Here is a 15,978-nt window from a genome sequence, read left to right on the forward strand (position 1 = left end):
AAATGCGTTTGAAAACATTTTATACGTTTTTAATAATACTATTGGTATTCGGGAAATTTTTGTAATGATCATAGTATGTTCTTAGATAGGTATATGTACCCATGTAGTGTACATACGCCTAGCTACGTGTGTCACCCTATTTTTCTTCATTAATTATTTGTTTAGCGCCCGACGGAGATAAAATCATTTTAATTTTACCTCATTTTTCTGAACACTATCCACACGCAATAATGGCGTATCCAGCACCGTACCGGTTCGACGTGGTGTTAAATTGAACGTTAGTTATACGAAAGTGTGATCCTCATTTTTTTGACATCTCAACATAGACGAAGAAAAATATTGATGTCTGAGCATTCAGTATTTGGACACACTCAATATGTTGTAAAGTGTGATCAGTTGCAATCCAGGTTTTTCTTACTCGGCATTCTAAAATATATTTTGAAATATTTATATACGACACCTGAGTCGCTTCGTATAATTTCCAGTTAATATAGCAGTAAGCGTATCGACCGAAAACTAACTAACTAACTAACTAACTAACCATCACGCCGCTTCCCCGCAGGGGTAGGCAGAGAGAATCGAACGCCACACCACTCTGTCCTTGCAAACATTCTTTGCCTCTTTTACATTCATGCATCTCCTCATACATACCCGACGATTATTACGACTCACGAAAACAGACTTCTATATTCTTCTTCATCTATGTTGAGATGTCGATCAGCTAAGAGCCATTTCTTAATGTTTTTCATTGATATCAAAGCATCTTTTAAAAGTATTACAAAAACGATATTTCGACTGTTAAGTATGTGAGTACCTACATATAATTGAAAGCTTGTACGAGTACGGTTATATAACCCCGAGTGTCTTAGCCATTGCCGCGGCTCTCTTTTCATTTCAGCTCTTTCACTTACGTCATCCTTACCCTTTCTACTTATTCTACTCTTAGTTTCAATAATCAGGAGCGAAGGATTAATCACCGGACCTTCAACAATTAACCGTCGCTGTAGCGCAAATAATTGCAAGTTTCTACCTAATTTTAAATGATATCAATATGCTTATCAGGTATGCGTCATTTTTTGTTGCTCTTGAAAGTGATATGTCATTAGTGATGATCGTAATTTAGGGAAGAAGTAGGTATTTACTATAAATTGTATCATTCAAAAGGTATCAAGCGGCATCACTGAAAGGGTATCATGTATAAATATTATGCCTATATGAAGCTGATAAAACGACCACCGTAATGTACATCACACACTTATATGAGTATGAAAATAACTCAAACATGTTAATATTTAATGATAATAGCATAATATTTTCAGCGGCATCTAGCTATATCTTCATTCCCTCTTCTTCGCATAGTTTTTTTCTATGGATTAATTAGCAAAAATTACATTTTAATGAGTATCTACCTTCTGTATTTAAGGTAAGTAAATCAGTAAATATATTTATCGATAAATACCCACGTACCTACCTGCATAAATAAACGTATTTAAATACCAATGTTATATTATTTTTCACTATATCATTGCAATATATTTTTCTATTAAAAAGTGGGTAGGTAGGTTGATTGTAAGAGTGTATATTCACGCATGCACATATGCACGGTGATGTAGCAATTAATATTTTATTGCTAGTTCGATTCCCAGTTGATTCAACCGAGAACCAAGTGTTGTTTTTGAAGTAATTCATACTATCGTATAATTTTGTTTAAAGCGGTCCTTTTTAGGAGTGTTACAAAAATATTATATATTTTTTATTTTACGTAGATATGATGCAGGTAAGTAGGTACATACATATATACATATAAACACACACTTACAGAGTCTGCGTTTAGTGTTAAAAATAAATAAAACAAAAAAACGTTTCACAATTTAAAAAATAAAAAAGGTTACCTATTGTAACGAATATTTTCGTTTTCATTGCTGTATTATAGGTTTATGTAGGAAACCTACACAGTCAGCTGATCAAACAAAAAATTATTAAAATTATCAAAAGTAAATTATAGATAAATAGAAAAAAAATCGTTTTAGTACAGAACTTATCGTAGATAAATAAAAAATACAACATAGGTGGGTAGGTACTAAAATACAGTTTTGTTTTTTCTACCTATCAAAAGTAGGTGTCAAAAATATACTTCATTAAATATGCATAAACAAACTTTTCCTAAAAATAATAGGTAAATGTATGATATTTCTTTATCCGCAATAATATTGTATTTTTTTTTTCATTCACCATAAGGTTTCGATGGGTATTTTTTTTAATGTAGGTACAAATTGTACTGATGAATTAGCTCTAGTTATCTACTTAAAGCAAACAATATCGTTCTAAAGCATACCACTGGTATATATAATATTTAAATATAAACACAAAATTGTATTGCATTTCCACAAACCTACTTTTTAATTTGCATTGAGCTGTTACATTTTTGCTATGAAGATAAATTTATTAAGGTGAATAAGAAGATTATTTTTGGTTTAAAAAAATATTTGGACTGGGATGAATATTTGAAAATAAGCCACTGACATGAAATAGGTATTATAATGATTTTTTTATACAGACTTGTATAAAAAAAATCATACATAAAAAGGTACTTGTGTATGTAGGTATGTACTTACCTATTTTTTAAAGATAGGGTAAATGTTATTTATTTCTTGCTTAGTGGAATATAGATAAAAGAAAGGGGAATGTAGAACTCACCTGAGATGCTGGGGGGTACGAGTAGCCGAACTGAGCGTACGCTGCCATCTTCTAATAAACAATTCACTAATCTATCAACTAATTAACATTAACACCAGTGTCCGCCTCCCTTGCTAACTACTCACGACCTGTCCGCAGTCCTTCATCGGTCCGTCACTTTAATCGCACACTGTGCAACATTACCGAGGCAATCCCGGGAAAAGTTTATATTAGCCCTGGGTTTAGTTTACCTTTCGCCCCGTGTCGCATAGCGGCGGTCACCGCGAGACGAGCGAAAATTTCCCCATTGGTGTGTCCGTTTAGTAATGTAAGTTTGATATAATTTCTCGTCGATGTTGGAATAATTGCACTTGTGAATTAACTGAAAAACTTGTTGCTCGGTGGGACGGTCATGTGTCACTGAATCGTAAGATTTCGGTCCAGGACATGCGCTGTGCCGGCCGACTACCGACCGCGATCGCTTCTCGCCTTAGACTGGCATAGGTTCGCGGTCGCCCCTTCACCGCCGCGCTGCCCCGCCCCAGCCGCCCGCCTAGGCGGAGTCACGGCGGCTCGGCGAATAGCAAGCGGGGAGAGCTTTTAAAAAGGCTTCGATAGCTATGAAAACTACTAGAGTAAGCGCGTTGCGCGAGCGCTGATTGGGTCTCGCATCCCCTCTCCTCTCTGGCCGCGCCTTTTCCGGGTGAGGCTCCACCTTTAGCCCCAGGGCTTCGACGTTACAAGCGAAAAGGTTTACGAGGAGAACGAACAAATCTCTCGAGGCAAAAAAGTGTCTCGATTGGGACAAGGTGTTCGGCTGTACGTACAGGTCCGCGGGGACGTCCCGCGCCACTACAAATAGGACAACTTTACGATGTTCCATGCCTCGTCCTTCCGGAATCGGAATAGGGCTATCTAAGCCAAACGAAAGCTGCTAACTTGTTATTTACAGATAAAGTAACCACTTGTTTTTATTCCATTCTGCCAACTCACTTTTTTTTTAAATATAAAAAAATTCATGGGATTTAACTCGATAAAATTACTCAGGCCATGATTTTATTCATAACCATATTTAAATTGCTTGTTACAGATTGTTGGTAATTGATTCAATTCGCGTATGAACTACTGAAAATCAATCAAACTTTCTTTTTAAATATACATGGTGAGTACTATCTGAAAAACCGAGGGAAATGTAATTATTATTTACCTATATATATAATTAAACAATTTATTTATATATTCCGATGTTATTGGTAAATAAAAAAATTTCAAAAAGAACGGTAGGTTTCTACGCATTAATCTCACACATTGTTTACATCTAAGCATGTTTTTTATTTAAGCACTAAGTACCTACTAATAATAATAATAAAATAAGTTTTGTTATGCGTTGCACCTCCTTACTTACTATAATACACTGTTATACCTAATGGTTTTACATTCAGTTTTTTTTTAACTTTTTAAATACTAAATATTATTTCCAAATTACGTCCGTTTTAATGAGATTATACCATATTAATTACACAATACCATATAACACTCCTGGTTACAACCCTCATCATAAATAATAAAATATTTATTTTCTTCTATAGCTTCCTTGTCGTTTTCCCCCAGGGATAGGCAGCACTAATCTATCTTTACACACAATATTCGCCTCTTCCACATTCATACATCTTTTCATACATACAAGCACGACTTCCGACATAATTCTGACACTTGACCCGACCAAGTAATTGAAATACCGACCGACTTTCAAGTAATACATACTTTATTTTGACAAGTTTTCCACGGTCTTCCTCTCTTTCTATTACCAACAACATTTGCCTCATAATTTTTTTTAAGTATCCTTCATTACTCATGCGATTCACATGCCCAAATGCTTTCTTAATTTTTCGATAATAATGCTTATCCCACTTAGCCTTACATTTCTTTCTAATATCACCATTCGAACATCTATCATACAACGTTTTGCCCCTCATTTGTTTTTATATGTTAAGTATTTATGCAAAATAAATAAATCATTATAAGAATATCCCCAGTGAATTTATTCTTATTTCCTTTTTTTTATTATTATTTCAGTTTTATTACAATTGCATGTAGTTCGTATTATTATTAATAGCTATAACAACAAAAAAAAACAGTTAACATTATTCACTTGTGATTACTAACTTAATTACTATGTTGAAATCAGATTTCGTGTCATTTTTTCATCTTCTTTCTTTAAAGATAATAAAACTTAGTGAAAGTATAGCATACATCTTATATTACATGTAGGTACTTATTTTATAAATAAAAATAAATAAATAAAATTACACCTATTATAGTATATACATAGGTTTGTAGGCTAAAAATAGTGAGCACGGTTTTTTAAAGAATTTTACAAGAAAAAAATGTATCAACATTTTATTTTGAATGATATGAAAACTTTATTAAATTAAAAATAAATTAGAATTGTTCTTATGTTACGTGATTGATAAAATTAGGTTGTCTCCAATGTTTCTTACTATTTTATATAAAATAAATATGAGTGAATTTACACTATAATATTTATTTGATATTACCCTGGACTGGTGTCCCTGGAGCGTAGGAGTGATCACCTTGCCTTCATGTAAGTTACGGTCAAGATAACACTGCGTCAATACGATATAGTGCTCTATACACCATGCAAATAAGATTAGAAGAAGGATATTTCTTATACATCCTCCGAACTCAATACATACAATAGATTGATGAAATTTTAATGGTAGATATTTTATTTATTGTTTCGGCATTCACTTTGGGGTAAGACATGATGAAATTGTACATGAAAACACTTTTTTTTACCACTTGAAGTCTAGTGGTAAAAAACAAGCGTTCACATTTACTATAACATGTTAGATGTTTGATAGACGTGAGCTTAAATATCGCCATAGTGCGAAACTCTAAATATTTATCTGCTTTTCGTAATATCATGTCCCGTGAAAAACTGATTTTGAAGCCATAATAAAACTCTCGTTATCATTCATCGTTTACTTTGTTTGATACCACTTTAATATTAAAGTGGTATTTCACAAAGTGAACGATGAATGACAAGGAGAGTGTTATATTACCATACCACAAAGTTAACAATGCTTTTAATATACAAAATAGAGGGCATTATGTTTTCGTAGATCAGAGCGTCATTCTTTGTCCATTTTATCAGTGATTAAAAAATGGGTGAATACAAATTTTAATTAAATATATTTTTTGTGGATTCTTGTCGTGTGGGAATAAGCCGCATGCCATCGGAAGTGGCGATTTGTTCGAAGAAGTACCCCCAAGTTAGAAGGTAGGTACGCTAGGGTACCCGGAAAGCAGTCGGACACGCCGGTACACGGCACTCAGGTGAATGGACACGGAAACACACTTATATTTCACGGGGATCCGTGTTAGCCTCCTAGGCAAGGCGGAGAACTGTTCCCGAAACTGCTGAACTTATAGGCCGCCGCACTATTCTGCTGTGCTCCTGATACATGTAAAGAGGAATTTTCCGATAATCAGCGGTTTGCACAACGATGTATCCGAGAAAACGTGTAATGTGAAAACTTGCGACAGGACAGCTAGAAGTTAAGTGTAATAGAATCCCTGTTAAAAATATATTGAGCTGATAAAATATTGCAGACGCAATGCTCCTAACCGCCAATACATTCTTACCTTTAAACTGATCAAATGAATTATATACTAGGTATACGATAGATATTCATATTAATAAAATATATTATTAGGTATATCATGTTTTAACTGGTTTACTGAAGACTTTAAAGTATTCAATAATATTATAAGGCATATTAACAACACAAAAAATGTTTTTAAATTTTTTGTAATTTTTCCTTATTATTCTGTCATTTGGTTTTCTTACTTATGTACATGTTTATTTAAAAATCAATCTCAGCCTTGCATTCTTTCCTTATTTCATCATTCGAAAATCTATCGATTATCATTTTGCCACACATTCGTCTGAGGGATCGCATTTCGACTGCATTCAGTCTGCTTTCATCCCTCTTTTGCCAACTCCATGCTTCACTTCCATACATAAGGGTTGGAACCAGAACTCCGTTGTGTCCTGCCAGTTTAGCTTATTTTCCTAAATACCGTAAAACTTTTTTTCATGATATTTCTAATGATTTCATTAATAGATTCAGTAGTCATTTATTTTTAATTAAAGTTTAACTTGGTCTACACCATTTTTTCTTAAAATCTTATTTGTAATGAATAAAAACACATTTCTTATTTTAATGGTTAGACTGAGAAAACTATCGTTAAGCTTAGCGACTTTCCATTGCTCCCATACTTATTAAATTAAAACTATTGATAATAAGGAATATTATCAAAATTTTAAAATACGCTCATGTACATGTGGTTAAAAACAGTTTCAAAGTGATATCAACAATATTTCTACAGACGGCTGTTGGAATATATATATATATTTTTAAATATATATATCCAGCGGTATTTTACAATATTTTCCAATATCAAAGGGCGAAATATATGCAGTTCGAAATGTAACTTTCCATCTATATTGAAAAAGTGGAGAATAAATGTTTATAAAACAGAGAGCATCACGCTACGTACTCTCCATACATAGGTATATTGTGACCAGAAATACAGAGTACCTCATCTGAATTGAAATGCAGAATAAGTTTTTATTTATTATTTATGTTTAGGCGATACCTACATAACATATCGATATATTGTTTTAAAACCAGCACACTAAAAATAGAACAAAAAACAGGTTAATTGTTGATAAGTAAAAACAATAATCAGTGTTTATTGAAATCCACCTCCGCCTCCTGAGTGTAATGGTCAGCACGCTTGGCTACCGTTCTGAAGGTCCCGGGTTCGATTCCCAAAGGAGGGACAAATAAATATAAGTGATTTTTTCACTCTAATATTTATTCAATATAACCCTGGTCTGGTACCTGAAGCGGAGGGCTGATCGCCTTTCCTTCATGTGTTAACGATAAAGATAACACTGCGTTAATATGATGCAGTGCCCTATGCACCACTAGGTGCGGATGAGGGGTTTGTTAATTAAAATACATTAAAACAAAAAAAAAACTGCTTATGGAACCATGAAACTCTTTCACTGGTGAAAAAAAAAAACAACGAATCTCTAGGTAAGTATTCATGTCAAATTCAAAGATTTCATTCGTCAAGCACTATTTCTCCTCTTTTATTTTCATTCAATTACGTATTTAGATAAGAAAACCTGTGACTGAATATATTTTTTAAACCTATGAATGCCAGATTTATTTTTCTTAGTTAATTTAATTATTGTAAAATTACTTATAAGATGGATATTATTTAAAATGTATATTTTTGTATAACCAGTCTATATTTATTCCTATAATTGAACGCAACGGTTCATAAGGCAATGCGTAGGAAAAATGCAGATCAGATGGACTGAAATATGTCACTTTTTTATTATTTCTTAGGCTGTCAGATCATTCCAACTTTTTTCTGAAGTTACCGATCGCATTATAGCATCCATTATCTGGCCTGATGCCGATGTTATCACCCGGATAAAGAACTCTTCGATGCTGTCTTAATCAGCAAAAAGTGCGAACGACACACTTCACGAATTACTACATTTCAACGTGTGTTGCTAACGACTTCTTTCGTAGTTTAACATAATTAACATATGTTTTTTCAATACATGGGTTTTTCATTTAAATATCTATATAATATCCATTACTCAATTCAAAAGTAGATTCTATACACATTTTTTTACTATAAACTACCCTGTTTATTTTTAATGTAAGGAATGCACACGGGACAACAAAAACTCTTTCATGATTGTAAAAGTTGAAGATAATTTGAAAATTTACAAAGGTTACAAAAACCCAAGCAAATGCATTCACAGTTACACAACGACAAGGCCGTTTACACGCAAACATGAATGCCATTTGTTTTTAAAATAAAAAATAATAATTCAATCACGTACATACTTTATACTATCTTGTGCATGCTAGGTACATCCTGTTACAGCCTAACTAAACGTTTTTTAAACTGTGGGACGCCTATTACTAATTCTCAGCTAAATAATGTCAAATATGTTCAAATCCCCATATGCTGATAAAGCTCATGTTCACCCGATCGAAATGATCAAAAACGGTTACTTAAATCAGTCGAATCTCTATACTTGGACGAGATAAATCGCATGAAAGATTACAAGGAAAATGTGTCAAACTTGCATAAAATGTAACGCATGTTCTACTACGGGACAAAGAGTATGCATGGTATTTTTGACATACATTTTCCTCTATCTAATTACAGCCGGAGGGAAAGAATGACAAATGTCAATGTTCTTAAAAGACTGGACAAAAATTAAACAACTTAGAAGAAAAAATAAAAATATAAGGATGACATGTGACATATCCTGTGGTATGTTTTCACTTTCATTATAGATAATAAAATAAAGTGAATGTGAAGAAGAGGAAGGCCAAGAAGAAGTTATGTAGAGCAGCCAAAAGTGAAGTTATCTATATGTCATATAAATATCATAAAATATTGACTTGAAAGCAGTAGAAATTACTTCACAAACAAGAGCCTCTAACTCTTTACGTTAAATTTTATAATATGTAATTATAATATGTAATACTGAATATCTTCTCGGACAAACACACGTAGACATAAAAAACTCAAACGGTTATTTATGTATGAATTTACTAATTTAATTAAAATTATTATCTTCAAACATGAAAATGCTTTGTAGACCTTTGCTTAGCTTTGAATTCAGAATCAAATGAAGGTGCGAATGAAGGAAAAAGAAAAAAAAATTCTGTCATTTTAAATTACTTGATTTAAGCGACAATACCTCAAGTATTAAATGTTAGCACTTAAGAACTTTTTTCTGAGGGGGTACCGCCCTCGGTGTTGGAGAGGTCTTCTTAGGTGCACTTTATGCCCTAGGAGACAGAAGGGAAAGCTGAAATCTTGCCCCAACTATACGAAGAGACATTCAGGAAATTTCCTTTCCCCCGTCAACGAGAATTTTTCAGCATGGCGGACCAAAACATTTTGGGAACCCGTGCTTTAGAACTTCGGATTATGAGACATTTATTCTTATTGTTGTTAGAGTCAGTGCCATATGCGGCTCCTGACGTCACTGCAACCTGCATACAACTATTGTGACGCGTTGAATAGTATTTGAACTTAGTTTTTTTAAGTATCCTTACATATTATAAATATTTTCGTGGTTTATTCTCATGTTCAAGTAGCTAGATTTTTTAAAATTGCTTTTGGAACAAACCGTAAGGTTGTCTAGGTCAGATCACTAGATTATCTAGATCAAATAACTAATAAAAATTTCAGTGTAGGTGAGAGTTTAATAAAAAAACTAATTTTATAATATTTGAAGACTAACACTAACCTAGTTGTAAAATCACTTTATATTTTATTTTAAATTAATTATAATGTCCACCAGTTTCGAAGCACACAGATCAAAGACCTCAAGACTAATTAGTACTAAACAAAAAATCAATAATTTAGATAAATTAAATCAATACAATATTTTTCTACTTCTTTTCACCTTTTTTCATACTCATACTTTCGTGTAAAGGGCACTGGATCGTATGGACGCAGTATTTTTTTTATCACGAAATGCATGGAGGCAAGGCGATTACTCTTTTGCTTCAGGTATCGGTGAATACTGATGTTAATATAAAATAAGATTGAAAAATCATTGAAATTTATTTGATCCCCCAGGGAATCCAACCCTTACCTCCTACACGGTAGCCGAACACGTTGACCACTATGCTACAGAAACATGTTATTAAATTAATTTTCCCTTTTATAGCGTTACCTGATACTTTCAAAAAATGAAGCTGAAAGGGTTAAACAAACAAAACACGTTTTAGTCCCAAAGTACTAAAGATAAGAATGTATCCCGAGGTCTAAATTTAACAGTTTGGACAATCCAAATGAGGGGGCCATTAATCAACTCATTGCAGACTCGTCTTCTGCCTTGAATCAATCTTTGGTTTATAACTGTTAAGATTTGTGGGGCCGATTAAACACATCATCCATTATCTGTACAGTTTTCTCGGGACTTCTCGAAATATGACGTTCATAACTGCTTAATTAGATAACTACATGTGGATATGTAAATAAGTAAGTGTTTTCTAACGTGCGTGTACCCCGGTATGCAAAGTTGGAGTTTCATTTTTCCTCCGACAATCTTCTTGCTTCTCTCAGTTCGAGTTGACTGATTACTTGAATAATGAGTCGTGTTTTGATATACAATAGACGATTAAATTATCTCCCATCGGATGGTTATTTACGAAATTATGCGGTAGCAAATAGTGGAAGATAAAGAGGCATAATGAGCCTTAATAAGTAACGGGTTAATCCATACTCTTATGTTACTTTCCAATGTTGAAATAATAGAACTTAGCGTAAGAGATTGATGCTAATTCGAGGATTGTTTATAGAATTCATTTTTCAATACTGCACTCGGGTATGAGGCTGTCAAAAGTGACAGGTTTCTCGATCGACAGGCTACGTAATAAGTACTGAACAACCAAACCATAAAGCTGCAAACTGGCAATTGTTCTACGTTTCGTATTTCTCAACACTTCCATTCTCGCAGAAAGAGTAAGATTTATTGGATATTCTAGTATTCACAGTCTACTATTTCCAAACGAAATCTTTTTAATAAATGTGAACCGTAATAAATTGATTATAACATTCCAAATATATATTTATACTCCTATTCAGATATGTGACATCATGTAATGTTTCACCAAGTGTATTACTCACAAAATACATACATATGTATGTGCAAAAGTATGAATGCCAAAATATCGAGGTCCTGTATATAGTTGGTTGGTTTCAAAACATTTTTGGGTTTGGACCTATGCCTTTAGTGTTAGAAATCAACGATTATAATCACCAGGAATTTGTATATTTCTAATCAATATTTTACACTCGCCAACATCTGATTCAGTACATCATGTTTTATCAAGTAGGAATACTAGATATAAAAGGTAATAACAATATCATTGTCCCTAAGTCAAATTCATAGAGCACTTTTTGGATCTCTTGCTATGAATTGTATTGTGATTATTAGCTTCCCTAATATGTACCTAATTTTTTTTTTCATCAAGTTTTGTATATTTTTAATACTTGTACATAATTTTTTCTTTTTCAATATTTTTATTTATATTAAATATCATTTATTATGATTTTCTATGTAATATTTTTATATTTTTACACATATTATTTGTACTAATTACTACATATACACATTCTTTATAATTTTTTTGTAAAAGGCAGTTATTCCGTAAATAAATAAATAAATATACATAGATAAATGGACCTGTATGCTCAGACGGATCTGCGATGCGAAGTGATGGGGCAAGTGAACAAAGCTGCAGCCATCTCAGGATGCCTGAAAAATGCTATATGGAAAAACCCTGAGATGAAGATCGGCAGCAAGATCAAGATATACAAAACTTGTGTCCGACCCATCATGACGTATGGAATCGAAAGTAGAGCAGACACCGCTGCCACAAAAAAACGCGCTTAGAGTGTCAGAAATGAAGACTCTGAGAAGCATAACAGGCAAGAGTCTTCGAGATAGATTGAGAAATGCCAAGATCAGGGAAATATGCGAGATCGAAGATGTCGTTAGGTGGGGAAGGCAACGAAGAAGACAATGGTATGCGCATGTGAGGAGAATGGAACCATCCAGACTCCCCCACATCGCATTGTACGGCCAACCCCATGGTAGACGACTCCCGGGCAGACCACCAAAGAGATGGGCCGATAGCTGGGAATCGACGTCGCAGGAGGCTAATCCCTCTTAAAAACAGGCCGTAAGGCCTATAATAAGAAGAAGGAGAAGATAAATGGATTGTTCGGAAATTAAGTAAAATTTTAAGAATATATACTTTCTTGAAATTGATATTACAGATTTTTACAAACGCACTCAAAATCTGCATACCTAATAAGATTTTAGTAAACAGTGTTATGTAAAATATAATTTATAGAAACGGGATATAAAAAAGGGAAGAAAATTAAGTGGATAAAATAATTATTCGCTCCACGATTTTTACCAGGATTTTATTATTTTTGTAATATTTTTTTATGAAGTCAATATTATTTCTCTTCTACGGTTAGATTACAAGAAGTTTAAAACATCATTGAATAGAGTACCTAACCGAAAATCAAGTATGAGGTAAATAACTTGTAAAAGAGTGAGTAACTTTTTATTTAAATTGTGGAGATTTTTATACCCTTACTAACCTAAGAACTTATATTATATACTGATTCTGGAATTCAGGATTCTTATTTTTTCCTGAGCAGAGAATTTAATTAGTTAATTAAGCATTCTGGTCCCAAATTCTACGCCCAGACGATGACAAAATTGGCACAAAAAATATCACACATATTTGGTCTACGGGAGGTTCCCAATTACAAATGAGAAAGGAATTGCCAAAATCTTGCAAGAATCTCATTCAATCCCAGTGGAGTAATGAACAACTGCTTACAAATTCAGAATTTATTTCATTATATATTTTGTACATATATTTAATTTGGATGCATAAAGGATCAATTTTTCTCAAGAAATCCAACAAATAAAAAGGTTTTAATGGAAAAAAGTAAACATTAAAAATTAATAATAATTATAACGCTATTAAACTTCACAATAAGATAACCTTTTGAAGAGTACTTTATATTCATTAAAATATCTTCTTCTGACCCCTATCCCAGCAATGGTGCATTAGACACTACGTCAAATCGACGCAATGTTAAATTGATTGTTAATTAACGGAAGCCGTATTGATATTTTAAAAAAAGACTTGGCACGATCAGATCAATCAGAACCTAAAATCTGGCGGTGTCAAAAGTCTGCGTAAAAGGAGGGCATGTATGACTAGATGTATGGATGTGAAGGAGGCGAGGAGTGTATGTCAGGACAGAAGAGTGTGGCGTTCCATCCTTTCTGCCTACCCCTGCGGGTAAACGGCGTGATGGTAGTAGTAGTAGTAGTAGTAGTAGGCATATTGATCACACTAGCCCATTAATTTCCAATCGAGGGTAATATTAAAAACACATTAGAAGTGTAAAAAACAGGATTTTTCACGTAAATTTCCATTTAACTTTTGAGTTGTCTATATACATACAGTCTTGACCTTTAGTCTTGGCTATAAACAAGATGAAGAAAAAAGGAGACTACATTTATAATATATTTGGTAGTTATTCAAAAGTGAACTGGGTTTTGCCAAGTCCAGCGGAAGCGCCCAGTCTCATTCACTTTTGCATTGAATTTTTTTGTCCTTAAATCGTAAAAGTCCTCACTCCTGGCGCCAGATCTTCCTTTGGCTGGGATTATAAATAACTCTCAGCTTACTCCTACTAAACCCAAACGAGGGTAGAGGCGCTAAGGTTTAACATTTATTTTAATAAGTTAATTTCACACGTAAAGTACATTCCTATCGGTAAATATAATCGTTGATTTGTCCTCTTAAAGGAAAATGTAAAAATAACCTTTTTAGTAATTCAGAATTCAACGAAAACGGGAAAAAAAATAAAGCAACTAACTAAATAACCATCACGCCGGTGAACGAAGGGGTAGGCAAAGAGAATAGAACGCCATACCACCCTGTCTTTGGAAGCATTATTCGCCTCTTCCACATTCATGCATCTTCTCATACCATACATACCCGCCAAATATTTCGACTTCTGCTGACCCAGCCGTTTTCAAGTATTTGACAAACCTTATTGTGCCAATATTCATCGGTCTTTTTCTGCTTCTGTTTCCGACTACATTTTCATAATAATTTTTGTTTAACCGTTCTTTCCTCACTCATACGTTCCACATGTCCAAACCATCTCAAAACACCTTTCTTAATTTTAAAAATTAAAGTATGTAAATATATATTTATTTATTTTTTTACAGATGAACTAGATTAATGATAAATATGACCATTAAAAAAAACATGGGGCATAAGAAATTAAGTCGCCATGACACAATAATGCTAGTCTGCGAATATATTATTTTCCTTCAACATATATATTTTTTATAGCAACGAAAAACTTTGATTTGTTTTTTTTTTATCCAATCCCGTGGCATTGGAATGTAGCTCTCTTTCTCTTACCTTCAACGTTATATCTTTGTACTCTCATGTAACGAAAGGTAACTAATAAACGTGATGCTGATTTGAAATTTCACTCTCAATTCTCGACAGTCTAATTCTTCACAGTCTAATTATCGATTGTCGAATCGCCGCCTAAGAATCACTTCAAAATTAAATTATAACAAACAAATAAATAATTGTTTCAATATTTTTATTTTCTAAACTGGGGCATCCACCCTGTGAACTTAACAAATGGGTATCGTTCTACCATCAATATAAATAAGTCACTAATTTTTCGAGCAAAAAAGGTGTTTGACACAAAATGGCCATTGTGATAAATGTCTAAAATCTGTTTCCTTCTATATTTGATCTTGGGATTTAGTGCTTCATTAAATATTTATGTTGGATGAAGAATATGTTACAAGATGCGTAATTAATAAAGCAGAAAAGTTATCGTAACATAAATCGTGTGCGAGGGAAGATACATAATATGGAAAGATGGTAAAATGTTTTTTTTAGTTGTAATAATAAGGGGATGCGTCAAGCGTCATTATTTTGAAATATTATATTAAGAGCGTTGTATCAAAAAATCTAAATCTCGTTCTTGATAATTTAATAAACTATTATTGAAGAAAAAAATTAAGAAAGTTGTTATGAGATGGTTTGGATATGTGGAAAGTATGAGTGAGGAAAGAACGGTTAAACAATTTTTTGAGGCGAACGTAGTTGGTAAAAGAAAAAGAGGAAGACTGAGGAAAACTTGGCACGATCAGGTATGTCAAATACTTGAAAGCGGCCGGATCAGGAGTTGGAATAGTCGGCAGGTGTGTATGAGTAGATGCATGAGTGTGCAAGAGGCGAAGAATGTTAGCAAAGACGGAGAGTTGTGGCTTTCTTTTCTCTCTGCCTACCCCTGCGGGGAAGCAGCGTGGTGGTCAGTTAGTTATTTTATTCATTTTTTAAGAGAACTGTTTGTGTTTTTATTATTTACAAAAATACTTAAATTTCATACTATTTCTATGAGCCCTAGTGGCTCATTTTTAAAAATACGTATCAAATTGTGGTAGAGTGGGTTCGAACCGAGAAACTCTAAGTCAAGAGTCTGCAACACTAACCACGGGCCACAATCCGACACAGATGGTTATTCTATAGTTTGTTATTATGATAATTCCTTGGGTACAAAAAAACAGAGTTAGATCGGAGC

General features: G+C 33.4%; 1 protein-coding gene across 3 annotated transcripts in view; it reads right to left on the reverse strand.

The window, feature by feature from the left end:
* Nucleotides 1-15,978, reverse strand: part of LOC148312228 (homeobox protein araucan-like) — a 113,770-nt gene that overhangs the window by 71,136 nt on the left and 26,656 nt on the right. The window contains exon 1 of one of the 3 annotated variants that reach the window (XM_088277608.1): nt 2,698-3,174. The exons of the other annotated variants lie outside the window; for them this stretch is intronic. Coding sequence (XP_088133734.1) covers nt 2,698-2,745 — 48 coding nt within the window. The 5' untranslated portion in view covers nt 2,746-3,174. Of the gene's footprint in view, nt 1-2,697; nt 3,175-15,978 lie in introns of those variants that run through there. 3 annotated transcript variants of the gene reach the window in all.

The sequence above is a fragment of the Brachycentrus maculatus genome, unplaced genomic scaffold, assembly GCF_059751285.1.
Source record: "Brachycentrus maculatus isolate JH-2025_06_01 unplaced genomic scaffold, ASM5975128v1 h1tg000048l, whole genome shotgun sequence".
Taxonomy (NCBI): Eukaryota; Metazoa; Arthropoda; class Insecta; order Trichoptera; family Brachycentridae; genus Brachycentrus; species Brachycentrus maculatus.